The sequence below is a fragment of the Sander vitreus genome, chromosome 1, assembly GCF_031162955.1.
Source record: "Sander vitreus isolate 19-12246 chromosome 1, sanVit1, whole genome shotgun sequence".
Classification (NCBI taxonomy): Eukaryota; Metazoa; Chordata; class Actinopteri; order Perciformes; family Percidae; genus Sander; species Sander vitreus.
The window spans coordinates 34,197,967-34,219,925 of NC_135855.1; the positions used below are offsets into that span (position 1 = coordinate 34,197,967).

Consider the following 21,959-nt stretch of genomic DNA (forward strand, 5'->3'; position numbering starts at 1 on the left):
AACAGCACCCTGATCTGACCAAAAAAAAAAAAAACAGGGCTATGAAAGGGGAAGGAGTGCACACATAAATGTTTGTGTGGTGTGTAAATTCCCCACTGTTCAAATCAGAATTAAATATGTGAAAGCAACTGTACTTGCCAGCTTGAGGTACAGGAGATACAAATAAAAGCCCTTGAGGTATGTATTAAACAATTAAAATAATCACCGCTAAAACAAACAAAAGCAATCAAATGCATCCTTTATAAGCCATGAGAGTTTAGAAATAATGAAGGGAAGAAAGTTGTCCACACATGGTTTGAAAAGATATTAACCTAGCTTCTGAGGGCAATTGTATAGAAGTTTCAGTGCAGTTGCAGTCCTAATGCCAGCCAGCTAAATGACTTGTTAACAGCATACATTCATTTGGACTTAATTAAGACAAACATCAGTCAAATAATGTAATAATTGATTTAATGACTAAAATACAAAATGAAAATAGAGCTATAAACTGATTTAAATCGACTTGAAGATTTAATTAGGAAAAGATTTCCATTATAACGTAGAATTAGAGATTACAAATTCATGATGGTCTCACATTTAAAACAAAAGCAGCAAGATGCAAATCCACTCACTCCTCATTATGCCAACATTCCCTTAATAATGAGTTTCAAACAGTACGATAAATGGTATTTAATAAACTAACCCCAGCAATGAGGAGCAACGTGAGAAAGCCAGAGACGTGTCTTACCTTGAGTCTGGGTACTTGGTGAGGGTCGCCAGGCTGCTGGTGTACATGTGTCCCCCTACATCGATGTGCACCGGGGCGTTCGCCTTGGTCAGCTGAGCCGGCAGAGGGATCCCCTGAGTGGCCAGAGGAGAGACCGGGGACCGGGTCAGAGACAGCCGTGACATGCTTCTTCCCTCCTGAAAGCAAGTGTACAGGAAAGCCATGGAGTAGAGGTAAAGCTATAAAAAAACAACAACACAGTGATCCTACACCAGGGAGCAGATAGTATCCTTTCTGAATGGTATCAGATCACTTCCATGTCTGTCTGGTCGCATATTTAGCCTGGAAATTATTGCCACCGCTCTAATTAAGTATGTTTGCATCTTTTCATGCAGCACCGGAGGCGAGGATAGGAGGATGCTTATTAGAGAACCGGAGAGAGAGAGAGAGAGAGAGAGAGAGAGAGAGAGAGAGAGAGAGATGGACAGATAGAATGACAGAGGGAGGGAGCGAGAGAGGGAGGGGGGGGGGGATGCTAGGTGTCAGCCTCCAGGGGAATAAAACAAACTGCTGCTGCAATATTCTAATTAAAGGTCGCCTTATGTGTTAGACGTGATGCGCCCAGACACCAACCACCAATATGAGAGCAAGGAAAACACGGCGGGGAGGGAGGGAGAGAGGGGGGGGGCAACTTTTCTTTCTCTTCGTACACACATTCAAAACAAAATAAGATAAGGTGATGGCTTGTCATGTAATACTTTTGACTTGTGTTGTGTTATAAGCTATGGCACACGAGCAATTACATATAGGCTGCAGCCTTAACTGAACATGCGTAAAAACGCAACGAAAGCATCACCCTGCTGTCCACATTAACAGGCCAGACCATGAAGTATCCCATTCCATAGATGACAGTGTCAAACGGATAATGTTTGAGATGATTTGTACGATATAGCCTAATAAAAAACCTCACTATTTTACAGGGCGACTCAGTAACACTACGGAGTCGCAGATTTGGGAGAGCTTATTTGAGAGCAGGCTGGTGCACTCCGAGGTCAGCAACTGAGTTTGATTGGTTGCTAAAATGTTTGAGGAAATATTTTTAATTCACTTCGATACGCCGCCATTTAAATCCGCACCGCTTCTAGAACAACAGAGGAGGCGTTTATCTCCAATGTACTGCAGGAGCGGTTTGGTTCGCCCACAGATAAGCCACCTAACCTCAGACTGGCCGCATTTTAATTCATGTGACTTGTCTGTTAGAAAGTCATAGTGTAAAACATAGAAGGAGTAAATATAATGATAGAGCGTCAGAGATATTTTATGCTGCTCTAAAACAGCACCAGTTCTTTTTTCTTTTTTTTTTATGTTTTCCTAACGATCACTGACTAAAGGTCACAGTTTGCCCGCTTTATCATTGCTCATCTGTACACCCTCCAGGCTTTGGTTAAAATGCAGACCTTTCCTGACGCAGTTTGCAACAAAACTTAAAATAATACGTGGCGCTGGATAGGCTACAACTACATGGCCGTGTTTAAACAGATTTAGATCATATAATTTCACCCTCCAGTAAATCATCAGAATTAATCAGTTAGTTGTTGCACATATGGGCTACTGTCATGGCTGGTACACTGAAGGCCGTTCTGAAAGGCCAGATTAGCCCTTCGGCTCGGAGACAAGCCCCGTGGGCACAAAATGAGACTGGAACTTTTTTTTTCTCAGGGTGTTACAGCAGTATCATGTTCGTTTAATACGATTACAGGAGGACGGGATTACATTTCAAATCCCAGGAAAAGGAAAAAAAAAAAAACTTGGAAAGACTTAAGAAGTTCGGGGTACATAGGCCTAAATACCGGGCTGTCCCAGCACCGGTAACTTACTCTCTCTCTCTCTCTCTCTCTCTCTCTCTCTCTCTCTCTCTCTCTCTCTCTCTGCCTGGCTCTCTAACAACCAATAAATAATTAAATTAATTGACGATAAACGTGAACAAGGAACACATGGAAAGAAATAGACCCATACATCCCATCACTCCTCCAATCAATCCCAATTTCAATCATGTCAACATTCTGTCTAATCACTCATCCTCTCTCTACCACACACACACACACACACACACACACACACACACACACACACACACACACACACACACGCACATCATAATAATAATAATAATAATAAATAAATAATAAATTCCTCCACAAAATCCCAGCAGCTGTAAAGGCATCAACTTTCCCCATCAGAGCTGCTACTGCCTTCCACTGACCCCGTTCAAGCGTTGTATCCAATTTCACACTTATGACATTCACATACAAATAATCCTGATACCCCCCGGTTAAAATAACCAGAATACCGACACGGAAACATTTGAATAGAGAACAATCCGATACAACATCCCACTCCACACGAACACTATAAGTCTGTGCTCTGCTTTTAATTCTACCAATTGCCCAACATGGCGTCTTATTCCTGCTGTACAATTAAAAGCATATCCCGTCACACGTGTAATTCATCACCCGCTTGATAAAACCCATACGTGTTAATTGTCCAGTCTGTGAGAAAAGGAAAACATCATTAGTAGCCTATCCACGCTACTCTTTAGCACCAGTGCGACTATACTCCCCGAAAACTGTACAGGCTAAGCCTGCACTCTGCGTAAAAACATTGGATTCTGTAATATTTAATTTGTCACCCTACCGTTTCAAACATTGTAGGGAATCCAGAGGAAATCCGTGCCGGCGCTCAGTCCCAGCTGCTGTCCGCGTAACCCCCAAAATTTTCAAATATTTTCTCCGAATGCCCCCGCGTTTGTGGTACAACCTCACCACTGTCCAGCTCCAGCACGAACCTATATGGAAAAGCCAAATCTTTGCTCTGTATCCCACACAAAACTGCCTTCTAAAAGACACTATAGGCTGTGGTCGGGATGGACTGCTTGCAAAGAGACTCTGTGGCTTTAAAAGCTCTATTGCAAGGCTGGCTCGACCTGTCCTCACCAAGCTTCTTTGTACCAAAGCGCACAGGAAGCGTCCTTACCTTGTACATAGATGAGATGATCTCCTTCCCCTTCTCTTATTTGAATACGCGTAAAAATGTGCGCCCTTGTTGGAATCCTGCTTCGTATTTCGGCTTCTTGTCTGCTTTTTTTGCCTAAATGAAACTGCTCCTGTTGTTTGTTATGAGAAGAAGAAAGCCAATAATCCGTCTCTAAATAACAGAGCAGAGCTAAAAAAGAAAATTCTTGCTCCGGGCAGCCCAAGCGCCTTTGGGCCAGGGATTAGGCTACAATTAGCTCAACTCCACTCTCTCGCCCAGGCAATTTTCTCAAAGAAGAAAACGTGATACCCCCCTGTTCCCGAAATTATATGACTGCACAGATATAATAACTTATCTATTTGTTCCCGGCTAAAGTAGACCGTTCCCCTTAACGGTGTGAACTTGTGATTTAGAGGGGGGTAGGAAACCTAACTAAGCAACTGTCGCTCAATAGATTTAGAGCAGCAAAAGGCAGATTTTGATCACTGTCATCATTTCGTCTGATGTAATAGTTCCCCAGGCAGTTCCAGCTAGTAGGCATACATTTCCATTTTCAGCCTAAATCTAAAGTTTAAAACCAGGCGAGCTGCCATAGTCCCTCACTCAGGCAACATGCAATAAAGGCGCAGTAACTTGTTGATAAAGTCCCAGTAGAAAAATATGTTGAAAATGAAGAGATATCCTTGAACCAATATCTTTCACGCGGTGATCCCCCCCCCCCCCCCCCGTGTCCCCGCTCTCTCTTTCTCTCCCTCTCTCTCTTGCCCTAATGTCTGGAGTTGTAACGCGCCAAATTTCCTGCAGGCCATTAAAATCAAATGACGTCTATGGACATGGATGCATGCTGCTGCAGAAAGCGCCCTCGCAACATGCCTGCAGCCAAATGCGCCATTTCAATTATAGCGCAGGGCTTAGATGGAGATATCTGCCCCGAACACCCCCCCTCTCTTCACTCTCCAATGAAAGCAGGCACCCTGCAGACTTTTTGGAAAAAAAAAGATTCTGGATGATACTTGTTATTTTTTCAACATGTGAAAGACACAACGCAGGTGATGAAGCGCTGAAGTGGTGCGCCAATTTTGCGCGGAGTGAAGGGGAGAGGGAGAGAGAGAGAGAGAGTCATGCAGGTGCTCACACCAAGGAGACGATTATTTATTTATTTGCATGTTTGTTTATTTGCGGGTAAATAACTGTGAATAATTGATGCAACATTGAGCCCAGTAATTACTCTGTACCAGCATCCTGAGAGAGGTGATATTCGTTTCTTGACATTTGGCGCCAACCAGTGTAGGAACTTATTATTGGTCCAAAATATAGTCTGACTTTTTGGGAACCGCTTCTATTGTTTATCGCCCAGACAAAAACAAAAAACAAACATGATTTCTTATTGATCCTGGGAAACTTTAAATGGTCCTATTTTTGTCTGGTATCTGGTATCACCATAACACACCCATGACATCTCCTTTGACTCATAGGGTACTTCCAGTATCTTCCTAATGTTTTTTTTCTGCATAAGGTAAATTACAAGTATTTAAACGGGAAATAAAATCGTAATGCTGGTGATTTGACAGCAGCAGGACTAGTGGGAGTGTGAGAATGCTTCTCCCTGTCTTCGTAATTAGACAGAGCTCAGCGCGCCTCAGAGCGAACCCATCTTCCCCTCTGGCACAGATTTGTTGTTTCCAGAGGTACAAACCGGAGGGGGAACTGGATTTTTTTTCTCATTAAAGGAAACAAGCCTGGAGTTACTTCAATTACATGAAGTATGCAGGGATGTTGTCAATTTAAAGATTTAAATAGCTTACAAAGTGGCCCCGGGCACCATCAGTTAATTTCCTTAATTTATGGATTTTAGCGGAGTGTCTATGTCGAAGGTAGGAAGTAGGTCATCTTGAGGATTTGCATGCAGCTTTGAGATTTCTCAACAGATACAAAGATTTGCCCTCCTGACCAGTATCAGGTAAAAGGACACTCCAAGCTTCTTCTTCTTCTTTTTAAATCTCTTTAACTGTACACAACACAACACGTCGCCATGATTCAAAACTTTTGGTGTTCAGGGAAGAAAAATGCCGATCTGATTGTGATATTTGACCCAAGTAATGAGATTATTAATGTTTGGTCTCCCTGATGCACACACAGACAGAGATAACAGCTCTGTTCTTGTTTTCGTTAAAGCATTTTTCCACAAGATTTCCCCACAATTTCATTTGTTTTCCTTTGCAAGTCAAATCAATATACATATTATACTGTACTTCATTTTGAGTTAAGATGTTTCAGCTACAATAACACAGATTCAACTGGGACAACTGGAAATCAGTCCAAATTTCAAAGTCTTCTTCAGACATCATCATATGCTAATGACGTGAATTAATGACTCTATAAGAATAATAACTTTGCCTGTAGGTTCAAAGGCAGGTGCTAAAGTGGCACAGAGGAAGGCAATATTGTGCCTTTCTCCATGATAGTAGCTTTGTCTTTTTACCAGAGGATGATATTTGACTTTCAAACCATTTCTAATGAATGAATTACTTTTAAGTTAAAGCATGTAGCTACATGCTTCCTCTGAGGATAATCAATGCTATGTTCTACTAAGAAATCCTCAAAAATAATCCCTTACCACATTTACTTTGTCACATTATTAAGGAATCTTTTGGTAAAACACACATTATTAGTCCACGCTACGACATTATTTTGCACATTCAATTATTATAAACACAATTTAACACTTCATTAGAATTAAAAGCAGTGGTTTGTTGAACTAAATGTGTGCTTTTGTGTCTTTTGGGTCAGGGTCCCACACTGAGGAATCAATATTCTGCTTTTTCTATACATAATAATGTTGGATCACATGAAGTTGGGACATTATAGTACCATCTGCTGGTTAGCAGCAACAGTGTGCATGAACCACCATACTGAAAGATCCCTGCTGGATGCACTCATGTAGATTCATAGGTAGAGGTTGGTTGAAGATGATGTGTGTCTGGGGTTGAAGGTTCAGTTCCCACCTTGGCCCAAATGTTCTTAAAAACATAAATTTACCGGTGCTTGTTAGTTGCCCAAAATGGCACATGTTACAATTTTTGTGGTATCACTAAATATGTATAACATACTATTTTATAATCATTTTGTAAAACCTGTTTATTATCCTTTTCATAATCATATTCATATGTTTTCTTAAACTCTCACATTCAGGTGATTTCCATTAAAGCCCAAAGGGCACCTGGCCGACGGACGTCCATTTGTGATAACCCAAGTCACCTGCACACTGTACTTATGCTCGGAGGTGAAAACAGTAGACAAAATACAGTCACATCCACTCTTCTAAATGCGGGCATTTGCAAGAATCTCTTTCAAGCATTTCACATCAGATCAACACTCCTGCTTTCCCCTCTGGCATGTGGAGAAAGTTTGAAAAGAACATTCAGAACTTGCTTTTAGTAATCTGCATGCCTTGTGGAGCCCGGTTGCTGTCAATCGCTCCGTTCTTCCAGCCATTTGACATTCTGCTTGATGTTGGTGGGTGTCTGAGGTGCAGCAGCGACACGTTATTTCAGAGACAGAGAGAGAGGGGGGTAAGAGGGTGTCAGTTTATTAATAGAACGCGTGGGGTTGCGTTGCACACAAACACCTAACAAGCACAGTGCTGAATTCCCTCAAGTGCTTAATGCTAGCAATTAAGTTTCCAAAAAAGCTAAGCAAAAAGTGTGTATTTTTGTGTACTGTACTTCTGAGAGTTGCTGTTATAAGTCAATTCTCACTTTTACAGGTAAAACTCTCTTTAATTCACTCTTCATGTGTTTGTATATTTAGTAAATATTAACCCCTAACCCAGTAGATGTTCACCCCTTAAAAAAGCAGTAGACCTTTTCACAGTTTGCATACCGGTATGCAGTAGTGGAAAGGAACTAAGTACATTTACTCAATTACTGTACTTTAGTATTCATTTACGGTACTTTACTTAGTATTACTTAGCATGCACCTAGTACTTTAGAAATGTCCATTTCATTCTACTTCATACTTCTACCCCACTAAGAGGGAAATATATATATTCATTTGACATCTGTTGTTACTAAATAAATTACTTAAAATCAGCTACTCAACCAACTACAACAGGGGCCATTTTCCTGTATTGTATATTTCTTTTACTTTTTATACTTGAAAACCATTTAACTGATGATACTTCCGTACTTTTACTTAAGTAATGTTTGCAATGCAGGACTTTTAAATGTAATTTAGTATTTCTATTTTTTGGTATTGCTACTTTTGCTCAAGTCAAGAATCTTAATATATAAGTATGTCTATAAGTTGTGAGCGGTTCAACCAGAAACACCTTTGCTTGTCCTACATAGTTAATAAACTATAGGCCTGAGGGGGTAAAATATTCAGTATTTGATAAGAACAACAAACAAAGATTAGAGCAATATCTGAAAAAATAAACAGAATTTAGTGTAGCAGAAATGTTCTTTTTTTTTATTCCTTTACTCATCTCACATCCCCTTAAATTAAAGTTACTGTACTTACTGTAATTGAGATTTGGCTAAAGAATCTCTTTTGCTGCCATCATGTGGTCTGAGGCTCTAATCACAGAATATATACAAGCTGTAAGTAACTGCTTGGTATCTGTGAAGAAAGAAGAAAGCCTTCAGGTAATAGAGGCCTTTCATGTTTGGAGGATAATTGCCAATTTGCCATCAAATATCTGTTTGTGGATGAAGGGTTAAATTATGACGCATTTATTCACAAAAAAGCCAACAAATTAAGCATTTTTTTGTGTTTAATCAGGAAAGGAGAGGTGATACTGTGGCTTATATTTGTTATTGTGCTTCTGTCTCAAACCAGTCTTACACATATCCAGCAACCTGCTTTGAATGTGTGAACAGAGGAAAAATGGTCTTTTGCTTTTGTTGCTGCTACTATTTGGTTAGCAGTAACAACGTGAACAGTGTGATGTCTCCAATCACATCTGGTATGCATCACATACCATTCCCCCCGCTCAATGTGCCTTGGGGGAAGTCCCTGGCACCGCGGAGCACCCACAGTCCTCATTAGAGTGCATGTGTCATGATGGCATCAACCCGCAGCCTTGACTTATGCTTTACATTTACAATCATCCATCACAACACTGTCATCAAAACAGTCAGAAAACATAGACCGTTTTGAACGGTTTGAGCTGATCTGGCTCGTGTTTGTAACTCGTGATACGTACAGCATCCTCAAGGGTCTTTTTTTCTGTCTGTAGCCATGTTGTTGAGACTAGTAATGGCCTGAGACTTAAACCTGTCCTTTTGTTGGGCACTGAGCTCCCTAACAACACAGAGGAGGGACAGGGTTTGATGTGTCTTCTGAAGGCCTGCTGCTTTGTCAACACTGAGGCCTCCGCACTGACACTATGGAAGCTGAGCGCCTCAGGGTGACAGGGAAGGGAGGGAAGGGAGGGGTGGGTCACTGCACCCTGGTAAAAGAGAGACAGAGAGAAAGAGAGACAGACAGAAGCAGGGAGAGAGAGAAAGAGAGGCAACGGGGGGAAGGGTGCCAGCTAGTGCGGCCAGCGCCCAAGGCTTGAGTAGAGTGCTCTGTGCAGCAGACTGCCTGATAGGGACTGAGGCTGCTGGCTGATGACATTTTATGGTCACAACATGCAATCCCACCCAAAATCCAGTTTTCATACACTGAACGGTAGTGTTTTTTTGTTGTTGTTACAGCCACACAAAGAATGACGCAGTTTTGTATGTCGTCATGTCGTTTGAGTTTTACTTATTTTACACAGAACAGTGTGTGGTAAAATCATTTCTAAAGTCATACCATATGGAGGGACAATAGACTTTTATTGAAATAGTTGTGTAGCTTTTATTTAGCAAACACAAGAGCTTAAAAATCACTGCACATAAGTTACTTATAAGCTTTTAATTGCACCTAATTGTGGAATGTAGACTGTTATTGTTGATAAATCAAGGCATAATCTGTGCTTAATGGATAAAAGTTAAGTATTTCCATTTAATGTTTGTACTTTTACTCCACTACAGTCATCTGACAGCTACAATATGGTTACTAGTTACTTTTCAGATTAAGATTTTACAGAAAAAAAACACATTAAAAAAAATAAATATAGGTTTAAAACTTAGAATTAAAAATACAATACATTGTTAAAGATTACACTAGGGGTTTACAACCTTTTTGCAGCTACAACAGTAGTGCTACTTATGCATTGATGCAACAGTATAAACAATCTAAGAATGCAATATACAGAAACAGATCAGTAACAGGGGCCATTTTTCTACAGAATGAGTACATTTACTTCTGTCTTTTACTTTTGTTTGAATGCAAGACTTTTACTTGTAATGGAGCATTTTGACAATGTTGTATTTACTTAAAGCGTAACTCTCGCCAAAATGCAACCTAGGGTCTTTTTGTGAATGTACCCGAGTCAAACTTTTGTTTAAAAGCATATTTAGGACGGAAACGCCACTTTTAAGATGTACCGAATTTTTGTTTTTCGGTCAAATGACCTTTTGAATGGGAGTAATATGGGCACTTTTATGCTAGCCTCAAAATAGCTATTTTTAAAACACTAAGAAGGCTCGACACAACATGAAACTTTTCTCCAAGTATCACCAGGGGCTCTACACATGAACTTGAGCATTGACAACATTGTTTGTGTACCCAGAGTTTACTAAAAAGAGAGGTTTTGAACAACTCACCATAGTTCTTGTTGTTTCCGGCTGCTACCACCTCGGCAGTCAAAACGAGTTGATATCAAAACAAGTAGCCACAGATTTAGTATATCCCTTGTGCACCGGTGTAGTTAAGGTGTAGAGCCCCTGGTGATACTTTGAGCAAAGTTTCATTTTGTGTCGAACCTTCTTAGCGTTTTAAAAATAGCTATTTTGAGGCTAGCATAAAAGTGCCCCTATTCCTCCCATTCAAAAGGTAATTTGACCGAAAAACAAAAATACGGTAAATCTTAAAAGTGGTGCTTCCGTCCTAAATATGCTTTTAAGCGAAAGTTTGACTCGGGTACATTCACAAAAAGACCCTAGGTTGCATTTTGGCGAGAGTTACGCTTTAAAGATATAATGTGTAATATTTCTGCATTAACATGTCACAATGTACTTACATTGTATCAAATGTTTCCAACAATGTTCAAACCCAGAGAAATCTGTAATTTTAGTTAGTTAGTTAGCCAGCTACTGCACTCCGTCTGCCTCACTCCCTGGTGCTAAGAGACTTCAGTTAGGATGAGAGCGGACATCAGCCCAGGGGACACAGCCACAGCTAGCCCCAGCCAACACAAACCTCAGCACCGGGTGCTAACGATGCTAACGGCATTAACTGAAAGTTTGCTGATCTGTCGAGGAGAAATCGAGGCCGCCACAGCTGCCTTTTCCCCTGATACTGAAAAATCCGAGAGGAGACGCACTGACGTAAAATATGATATTGTGGTTTAAGCTGCTGGCCAATGTAAGCTTGCTTGCTCGCTAACCGGTTATCTACCACCACAAATAGAGTCAAATTAATCATGTTGGAAACACTGCAGCGATTTCATTAGAATGACATGAATAAATGTTATTAAACGTAACATGAATATAACTTTAATACATTAACTCGTCCATGAACAGATACATTCTCATCTGTAATGGTGTTTAACAATGAAGACAACAACTCCCATGATCCTACGCAACTTCACATAATTAATCATTTAGAGACCCATATGAAGACCCCTAGCAGCAGCAAATTATACATTATGTAAACTATCTGAGTACTTCTTCCATCACTGGCTAAAAACTAATGTAATGTACCAGTGGTTGATATAATACAGCACCACATCCTATAAGTAGCATTTATCTGCATCATTTCCATATAACAACCAGAGCCAACATCTTGGTTTTTGTTGAATATGGTGTTACAGGCCTGTTAACCTATGATATATCTGTTTTCTGCAGTGAATTACAGTCTGAATGTGTTTGCCGTCCTCCAGAGGGTAAGACACAGCCGAAGCTGGCTCGCCAGAGGCACTGATCTCTCCCGGGTTGGCCTGATGCAGGCTGAGATGCCAGAGCCCTGCAGACATCGCTTTCTCTCACCAACACTTTGTGTTAAGTGGCCATAAGTAACACTGGGTTACCATTGTGCATGCAACCAGAGAGTTTATTCTCTCACACATCATCATTGTTCACTCGTGAGTGTGTGTGTGTGTGTGTGTGTGTGTGTGTGTGTGTGTGTCTCAGTGTTGCTTTCCCCTCTGTTTCAGCTCTGACCTCATCCTGTCAGTTTATACCTCTGATATGGAGCGTTACTCCACTTCTGTGAAGCCACTGCTTAGATGACTAGCAAAGCACTGTCAGCCATGAGATAGTTTAGATCTTCTTTGTCTGGAAGTATAAATCCAAGATTCAAAAGTCAGTTTCCTGCGGTTGCTGTATCTCAGTTTGAATTAGAATGTGTTTTACTGTTAACTGATTATATTATATATTATATATTATATTATATATTAAACACGTAAGCTTTGATTCCACAGATGCCACATGCTACATTGTTTCCTGAAAATTAAAAAACAAATGATGCAATACGTAGTTGAACCTGCACTAATCAATCTTTTTATATTAACTGGATGAAATCTTGTAGTGACAAACACACAGAGTTATCACCTGACTCTGCAGTTCCCTTGTCGTACGAAGCGTTTTAGCAATACCCCCCTTTCCCCCCCCCCAAAAAAAACCCCCCATCATCCACCTCGTACCCACCCACCTAAAGGTAAAACGCGCCACACAAATAATTTTGAGAGCTAAAATGAGCAAATAGTAATGTATGCTTGGTGGTCTTGGATATAAGAAAATACCCTAATGTAAAAGGAAATGAAACCTACGTCCAGCCTGGGAAGACGGACAAGTTGTGGGAGGGGGAGGAGGAGGAGACGAAATCACAATAGAAGGCCAAGCTAACATTAGCCCTGTAGATAGAGCCCCGCCGCTGTCATCAGTTTGCGGATTGGGTGTGACTTCAGCCTCCAGATGATCTTGGAAGTGAGAGAAAACTCACTCTCAGTTTTGAGGAATGTCTTCTCTGACCACAGTCGGTCCATGCGCTATGCACGTAGGCGCAGCTGGAGCAGCTGGCCTTTAGAGACACCTCACGCTCAAAAGCCTAAATGAATGGAAGGACAAACCCTCAGGAGAACCTGTACCGAGAAGTCCAGTGGTGTAGCTGCTACAGTTTTTAAACCAGATTTGCGTAACTCAGGCTTGAAAGTTATTTTGTGGCATTTTGCTTTTGCTTAAGCAACATTATTTTGAACACTTTGCATTGGAAAATGTTTGTGGTTTTAGTTTGTCATTAGCAATTTTGCAATGTGTTGACAATTTGTTCTGGCCTCTGGGTCTTTGGGTTCACTCTCACCACTCTCATCAACACCATAGCAGACGGTTTTCAGCGGAAAAAGCTCTGATAAATCCACAGTTCACAACCTGCTCGTCACAAAATGAAAACAATCCAAGTTAGTGACTAGCTGGTGAACATAGTGGAGCATTTAACAGCTAAACAGCAAGACATTTTCCTCAGGGGTCAGTGGAAAGAAAAACAAAGCTAAAAGGAGAGTGAATATTGGGCAGAAACATTCAAATACTGTAAAATCTAATTTTGCTCTGTGGCCATTGCTTGCCAACACATTTACAATACCAACTTTATAAGGTGACAATATGTCAAAGGTCTGTCTACAGCTTGATCTCCAGTCTCATGGCTGAATAATTATTTTGTGCATGTTTAAAAAGGTATATTGTTGAAATTAGTTTTACATTTTTCATACGATTTCACCCAATTGGGGCGGCTGAGGCTCAGGTAGTAGAGCAGTCGCCTACCAATTGGAAGGTTGGTGGTTCAATCCCAGGCCCTGCAGTTCCATGTAGAATTGTCCTTGGGCAAAACACTTAACCCCAAATTGCTCCCGATCGGACCGGTCTGAATGTTTATCTGATGAGCAGGTGGCATCTTGTACGGCAGCCTCAGCCACAGTGTGTGAATGGTTCCTGTACTATGTTTAAGTAGTCGTTAAGACTAGAAAGGTACTATATAAATACAGTCCATTTACAATGAAATATCGATTTCAATATTTTTTATTTTGTTACTGGAGCTCAGTTAAAACCCTCCCGCATTTCTTTACTATTAGTATTTTCAGGAAAAGTCCTCTCTCCTTGGAAACTCTAATTCTTGGGATTGATCATCACCACAGTCTAATGAATAACACCACCACTGTGTCCTGCTCGGAATGAACTGCTGTGAGTCGACGTGGTGCACCTGCCTTCTGCCAGGCAGCCACAGAGCTGCAGTCACGCCAGCCAGCCTACAGGCACTTCTAGATAACTCCTGTCTGATTAGCTCCTTAGGAGGACATTGTTCCAAAAGCAATTCACTAGACTCCCAGTATTAATTTAGTCCCGAGAGAGAGGCCCATCCATCGTAGGGAGGACGGGCCGCGCTCCGGGCCAACCCTACGGCCTGCTAATAGCACGGCACCTCCTGGCCTGTCACTATAAGTGATAGTCTCTGCAAGTTTGTTGCCTTGTTGTGTGTTTCTCCCATCAGGCAGTGCGCCTCCCTCCCTCCACTTCTCTCTTTCTTTTTTCCTCCCTCTCTGTCAGCGGTGGTTCAGGGCAGGTGTCTTCTCTGTCGCTTCCATCACTCACGCTGCTTGACGAAGGGAAGACAGTTCAGAACACGGTGGGAGCAGGGCGGTGATTCATTGAAAGCTCGCCTCTCTCCTTGAAAGGGAGCGTCAGAGAAAAACAGTGGCTGCCTTTTTTTGGGGGAAAGGCGGGTTGTTTGTGAGAGCTGCCAGCAACGAGGAAATGAGAGGAGAAACTGAAATTGTGCTTTCAATATTGCTGAAGCTCTGAGAGTTGCTCCAAAGTGAATAACACTTGAGAGGTTGATGCGTTCTCTGATGTATGATGCACCTTTATTGATAAAGAACCCAAGCTGTTTTAAAGCAGCGGGGGATCCCAGTAAATTTACGGAGAGAGCGTTTTCCTCCTACATGTTTGTCGTTTTTGTTTGAGAAGCAACACTGTGTGGTTAGGAATAGGTGAAGGAGACTGTGGCGTTAGGACAGCTGTGTTCTTGTTAAAAAAGACATTAAAACTCCGTTGGTTGGAGTGCTTTGAGGCCTGTTCACAAATAAGGTTTAAGACATGATAGGAAATTTGAGTTTGAGGTTTTATTTTAATTTGTGGTGTTACTTGATGTTGCATTTGGGTATCTGTCTATCATTCTAAAGAATACTGTACGAACATATCTACCGGTCAGATGCAACTAAATGGCCAAATGTGTTAATGGAATACCTATTTTTTCCATATGCTTACATTTGAAGGTTTTTGCTTAGCATCAAACTGACTGGTTAACCTAATTGTAGTCTCGCTTTGCCAGACCCTCCTCCAAAGCGCGCTGAAGGAGGGTCTGGCTACTCCACATAGCATTTGGGGATGGGAGGAAAACGTGCTCTGGCATTTCTTTAAACCAATCAGAATCGCTAAGCTCTGCACAGAGCCGCCGCAAAATAGTTGAGCGATAGAAAACTCAGATTGGACAGATAGTCTAGCTGGCTGTCTCAATTTACCATGCAGAGATCTGAGGAGAAGTCAACAATAGTCCTCATCAATCCACCAAATTTAAAATTCCAACACAAAGAAAGCGGAAGGAAACAGAAAATCCCGGAAGTGGAACGCGAAGGATGTAGACTAACCTGTAATGTAGTGTAACAAAAACTCAGCTGGTATATTCTACACATCTTCTTTTCTGCCATGCATTAGTTTCCTCTTTAAGTTTCAGACACAGTTGCAAAATAGAGAGAATGTCAGTGGATTTCTGACAGTTCTTGGCAACTTAAATACTCAAAAGCAAGAAGTAACAACTACCTTTTTTCAGACCATGAGGGAGAATTCTGATATCTTGGCTATTGCACCTTTTGGGAGGCAAATTGGTATTATTCATGCGGATCATTTGCTCTTCTAATACAAACAAGTCAGATCATTGTGCATTCTAAATTACCAACTGGTGTGTAATGTCATCTGACTTTTCTTGCTCAGCCAAGAGAGTTGGCAATGTTGTTTTCAACATTGGAACGCTGCTCACTCAGTGTTGGAAGGCATTGTTAAGAACAAGTGACCGGCGATGCAACACAAAATCAACTGCGAAAGCTCAGGCACCTTGTTCTCATGCCAACAAAAGAAATGACAAAAATGTTATTATTATTATTAGGTCTGTGAATAGTTGATATATAACCTCTTCAACAGTTACATATACACATAGGTCACTAGTCTCTATTGGGAAAATGCAACATTATTGTTTGTGTTAGTAACAGTCTTTTACAGATCAAGGTGTTATGGATGTGTGTGTGTGTGTTTAAAAAAAAAAATGTTTTACTGAATATGGTATATGTTTGCATTTTCTTGTCTGCTTTTAACACTCACCTCTTCATATCTCCTTCCTCCTCCTGTCTATCAGCATCATCACCCAGATGTTCCCCTCAACGTTTGATGTGTTTTTACATAAAAAAATACATCCACAATATGCTGTCATTACAGTTGGGGAAAAAGCCGAGCCATTCCCGCTGGTTGTGTCAGCCAGGTGGAGATATAGCCCCAAGGTTAAAGAACCACTCTGCCCCACAGCAGCTTGTGTGACTGGCTTCATTATAGATCCTGTGTTTATTGATTGGAGTTCATTAAAGCTGCTGCATAATTCATGTCAATACCAGTTTATAGCTTAATTAGAAGACGTGCAGTGGCTTTCATGGGTGTTTTAGTGTCAAAACAGAAGCATGACATGTGGTGGCAGCAAATTGTGTACCAAAGTGCACATTACTATATTACACCTCCATGTGCATGAAAGGGGGCATCATTCTTCCGAAAGCAAAACCAGTGATAGGTTTAATATTTCAGATGCAGTACTGCCATCATGTGGTTATCTACAATATGTCTACAGTATGACACAATACACAGCAGGGTGTTTACAGCTTTTTTCAATATACAGTAATAACACAACTGCATTTTGTAAAAGGTTTGCCTCAGAGACACACATCTGAATTGTGTGAATTGTGAATATACAATAACAGTACATTTAAATAATTCTTAAATGTTTCTGTCTGAACCACAGAGTGTCCAAGTTTGGAGCAGTTAAATACAAACAGTGTACAAATGGAAGCGATTTATGGCATTGGAAGTTTCTGCTGCTGGAGCACATAAGGAAAAAAAAATGAAATAATGACAGATTGAGATTTAATTTCTCTGAAGACACTTATCACCGGCTCCATCCTGCCAAATTATAGCTACATAAGTGCTTGTTTCCAGCATGAGCAGCGTGTCGATGAAAGGGGCCAGGCTAGTTAATCAAATGAGATGTTCGGGAAGCACATGCCGTCAACAGGACTTTGAGATTTTCCCCCTAAAATTATTTCCCACTTGTCATTTTGCTTTGCTTGATTAATAACAAAGCTCCAGCAAATCATTTTAATGAGGTTTGTATCACTGAGAGATGTGTCTGAAGCGAGCTGCAGCGCTTCGCCAAAACAAACAACTATATCATGTGAAAGGAGAAGAATTAACCTGGCATGAATGTGAATCAGAGAAGTTTTGTATTTGACGCTTGAGGACATATTTTCTGCCTCTAAAATGTCGCCCCAACGAACGCAGGAGTCAACCCATCAAATTGGTTTTGTTCTGCTAATGACATAGATGCAGTTGTTGCTATTCTAGACCGTGTGAGTGTGTGTAAGCAGCTGAGTATCTTTGTACTATATGCATGGCATGTGTGCGCCTGTGAATGTTTGTGTGATGGAGCTCTGTCGTCAGAGAATCAGCAGAAACCTGTCATCAGCCATGTTAATGCTGGCTCGAAGGCAAACATGAAGATTAACTGAGGAACCTATAATATACTTGAAAAAATGAAGCAAAGTCTCTTTTTTACAGTCCTCCCAACCAAGGCGAGGTTGTTTATCACTCTGGGAAGATGTTTGGTTGCCTGCCTTGTACGTCTGCTTTGGGCCCTTAAGCTGATTTAGCTACACAAGCACGTTCTCTTCAAAGCATGTCAAGATTTTCCACGCACACTAATGAGGTAAATGGATGGCTTTTGTTTTCTTCACAGTTTTAACTTCCCCCAAAGTGCTCTCATGACTTATACAAGAGCTGTTGCGGAAATCAGCCTTGAGCATTTAATCAAATTTATAACTCTACAGAGTGATCAATTTGTGCTGCAATATTCATCTGCCACACAAGCATACACATAATCGTCACGTTCACACACACACACACACACACACACACACACACACACACACACACACACACACACACACACACACACACACACACACACACACACACACACACACACACACACACACACACACACACCAACAAAAGAAGTTGACAAACTTAATATGTTCATAATCATTTTGGAAGGCAAAATGCTAGTATGAAAAAAATGGTACTGTGACAGATTTCTGTCTCCCTTTTAGGTGTAGGTAGAGCGTGTCAGAATCATACAAATTAGTGCATATTCAGGCACTATACGGTCTCTACTCTGATCTAATCGCAGAATGGAAAGGAAGCAAATCATTTCTTTCAGAATAGGTACCACTTGGCTGCGTAGGATGGAAGAATAAAAGCACCAATTTAAAAGGCACTTAGTAGTTTCACTTCTACACATGAAACAACGCTGACAGCTATTTCCAAATGTGTGGGTTTGTGAGGTGATGTGAGGTAACTTACCAACTGGCTTCTTTTTATGTGCATGTTAACAGGTAAATGTAAAGTCTAGAAAAAAACTGGACATAAATAATATGCAGCAAAGGTGAAAAAGTCATAGTTCACCTCATTATGGAACTATAGATCGGAATAAATCCTGCAGGAGCTGAAATCAAGCTAAAGACTTCTTGTTCGTAAACACAGGTGGGTTAATATTTCTCCAGATATGATGCACATACCTCAGTGTAAGAAGACAAGTGTTGTGAATTCCTGGTGATAATGTGTAAAGTCAAGTAGTTTTGCAGTGGTGCTGTGAAAAAGACTGGGCTGACAGACCAGTTTTCGGTGAACAAGGTAACATAGTGAACTACTGAAAATGTTAGGTTAAATCAGTGAAGCATTTCTACTGGTTAAATTGACATGATATTCAATTCAAGCACAACCAGAAAGAAGGACATTTATGGATATATACATATAGTTACCAAGTTAGCACATGTACAGTACAAATGATCCCACTTATTTAAGTTATTGTTGATAAGTGTATATTGATGATAAGTATTGTATAGTTTTCTTTTCTCATTTACGTTGTCTTTTTTTTTGCTCTAAGCTGCTGAAAGGTTAAAATTCCCTGCTGGGATTAATAAAGTACTGTATCTATCTATCTATCTATCTATCTATCTATCTATCTATCTATCTATCTATCTATCTATCTATCTATCTATCTATCTATCTATATAAGCTACTGAAGATACTGTAACTGCACAATGTTAAATGTGATGAGTAATTCTGGTTAGTGACTCTTACCTGGCGCTACAGTGGTTTTAAAATGGTTATGAAATACCTTTAAAGTCGAGTTGTTTCACATGATTTTTGCTGACTAAATCCTGTAGTCGAGCTGTTTTCTGTCTTGCTTGTGTTGTTGTTTAATACACGTAACAAAGTCAATAAAAACTCCGTTAAGCTTTACTATAAGTTTCACTATTTTAGGACTCCCTGTTATGTGAAAGACTTATTTGTACTGCTGATCCCAGTGAGAATCAACCCTGTAAGTCTGCAGCTCTGTACCTCTCAGCCACTTGCTCATGCATCCGCTCATTGTTTTGGCTTCCCAATTTGTCTGGTTGAGTTGCTTGACACCCACATTTGATTTACGCGAACTGTAAAGTGAAAATTAGGGAAGAGTGAAAGTAAAGGAGCCTGCAACAGTCGAACATCTAGCAAGCAAAAAATATCTGGCCTTGATTCTGCTGGATGTATGAGTAACATTAAACAAGTGTCTGCTAACATGTTAGTCGTCATAAGATCTCGAAATGATGATCATAAAAGGCTAGGGTTAGCACCAATGCTAAGGAATCATTCACTGAGGAATAAATCACAGAGCAGGCAGTAACAACGGTGAGTCTTAGTCAACACTGTCTTTGTTGTGACTGTAAAACGTAATAGTTAGAAGCAGAACTGGAAAATTGAAAACTCTGCTGCTATTGTTGCTTCTCTTTGCTCCCTCATATAAAACCAACAGCTGGATGAAAGAAGTAATTCTCTGGGATTCTTCAAAGGCCATCCTGGGAAATGTTGGAAACCACAACATGAAGTAGAAGTAGGCGAGGCAGACTGAAGGAACCGGGTGCAAATTATCACAAAATCTCCCCCGGCAAACAACACAGACTGATGACACATAACAATCTTTTAAAGTGCCCATATTATGCTCACTTTCAGGTTCATAATTGTATTTTGAGGTTGTACCGGAATAGGTTTACATGGTTTAATTTTCAAAAAACACCATATTTTTGTTGTACTGCACATTGCTGCAGCTCCTCTTTTGACCCTGTGTGTTGAGCTCTCTGTTTTAGCTACAGAGTGAGGCATCACACTTCTATTCCATCTTTGTTGGGAGTCGCACATGCGCAGTAGCTAGGTAAGGACTACTAGCTAGAAGCTAGCGCTGCTAGCGGTTAGCCACCTCGTTCTCAATGGCAAAACACTGCTACAACACACACAAGTTCACCCTAATCTACAAAATAAATTGTATAGAACTCAACACGTCCCTTGTCTGCAGGTATCCCACGCAAAGTTGGAAGTGCGTCCTCATTTAGAAGAAGTCTCCCCGGCCAATCCTGCCTTGTACTGACCGAAGTTGGCGAAACAGCCAGCTGATGTGATATTAGCTAAAGTGGTTAGCATTTCTACAGAATACAGCATAAAAAATTCTGCTTAGAAATATAGGAAATATTGTATGGGATAGAACAACAGAATGTAATTCTGCTAAAAAAACATCACATAAAATATCACATCACATAAAATATCACATTCATTATTCATTTCACTTTCTTAACTTTCATTTTAAACTAATTGTACATCCAAATACAATACGCATTTTCTATAAACGCTATACTATGGGCTCAGTCTGCCACTTTTTTTTAAAAACAATTCCAGTGCTAGTTCCTGGTATCAGAATTTTGGATAGTCATCATGGAAACATTAATTGGTCATGTGACGAGAGCTGGGAAGATTGGCAGAACAGGCAGTCAAGTGACAGTACTCTGATTCAATGAAATCACAATTGTCACATATTGTTGAACAGACTTTCATAGTTCCCAGACAATGTATTTTACTTTTCCTCCTGCACCACCATGAGGTTTACATTTGTGGCTTTAAGTGAAATGTTTCAACAACTATTGGATGGATTATCATGGCATTTGGTACATCCATGCCCCCTCAGGATGAATTGTAACTTTGATGATCCCCTGACGTTTCATTGAGCACCAACATCAGGTTAAAATTTGAACTTACTTTGGTTTAAATACCTGCAAAAGCAGTGGCATCCCATCAGCTGCACTGTGTGCTGAACATGGTAAACATTATACCTGACATCAGCGAGTTAACATTGTCATTGTGAGCATGTTAGCATGCTGGCATTAGCCTTTAACTCAAAACACTGCTGTGCCTACAGGCTCCCGGAGCCCAAAGCACTGCTGCAGACGATTAGTCTTGTTTTTTTGTTATGCATTTAAAAACATAAGAGTGAAAAAGTCAAATACAAATGTACCCACAAACAATGAGCTAAAGGCAAAGCATTGCACTATATCCTTGAGCTCATTAGGTCATTAACTGACTCTCCAGAGTTCAGAAACCACACTGGACTTAAGACAACCAAACTAACAATGCAACTGCAAGAAAACACACATTGAAATGCTAAAGACAATTTATTAGTAGACACTCATTAGTCAGAAATAATAATCTCCTGAAGAATGTCTTCCTGAAATACACCATTTGATTGGCAGTGTAAAATAAGGCAAAGGGCTTAAGATCATACACTTTTACACCAACAATAAACAGTTATACATTCACTTGTTACTGTAATTACGCTTTTGATAAATCTGTCCATACACCCACATACCAAGAAAACTTTATTAGCGGGGGGCGGGGCAGGGATGGACAGAGTTTTAGCAGAGTAATACTCAGCATAATGCAGTAGCTGTTTTGGC

At 40.5% G+C, this 21,959-nt stretch overlaps 1 protein-coding gene across 3 annotated transcripts in view; it reads right to left on the bottom strand.

Moving 5' to 3' along the window:
* kctd15b (potassium channel tetramerization domain containing 15b) overlaps positions 1 to 4,467 on the bottom strand; it is a 30,728-nt gene extending 26,261 nt beyond the window's left edge. Inside the window, exons 1-3 of one of the 3 annotated variants that reach the window (XM_078253342.1) lie at positions 3,740 to 4,467; positions 3,401 to 3,551; positions 728 to 903 (exon numbers count right to left, since the gene is read on the bottom strand). In XM_078253342.1, the coding sequence (XP_078109468.1) occupies positions 728 to 903; positions 3,401 to 3,412 (188 nt within the window). In that variant the 5' untranslated portion in view covers positions 3,413 to 3,551; positions 3,740 to 4,467. The other 2 variants (XM_078253350.1, XM_078253334.1) reach the window with 2 other exon arrangements.
* Positions 4,468 to 21,959: the final 17,492 nt, after the last annotated feature.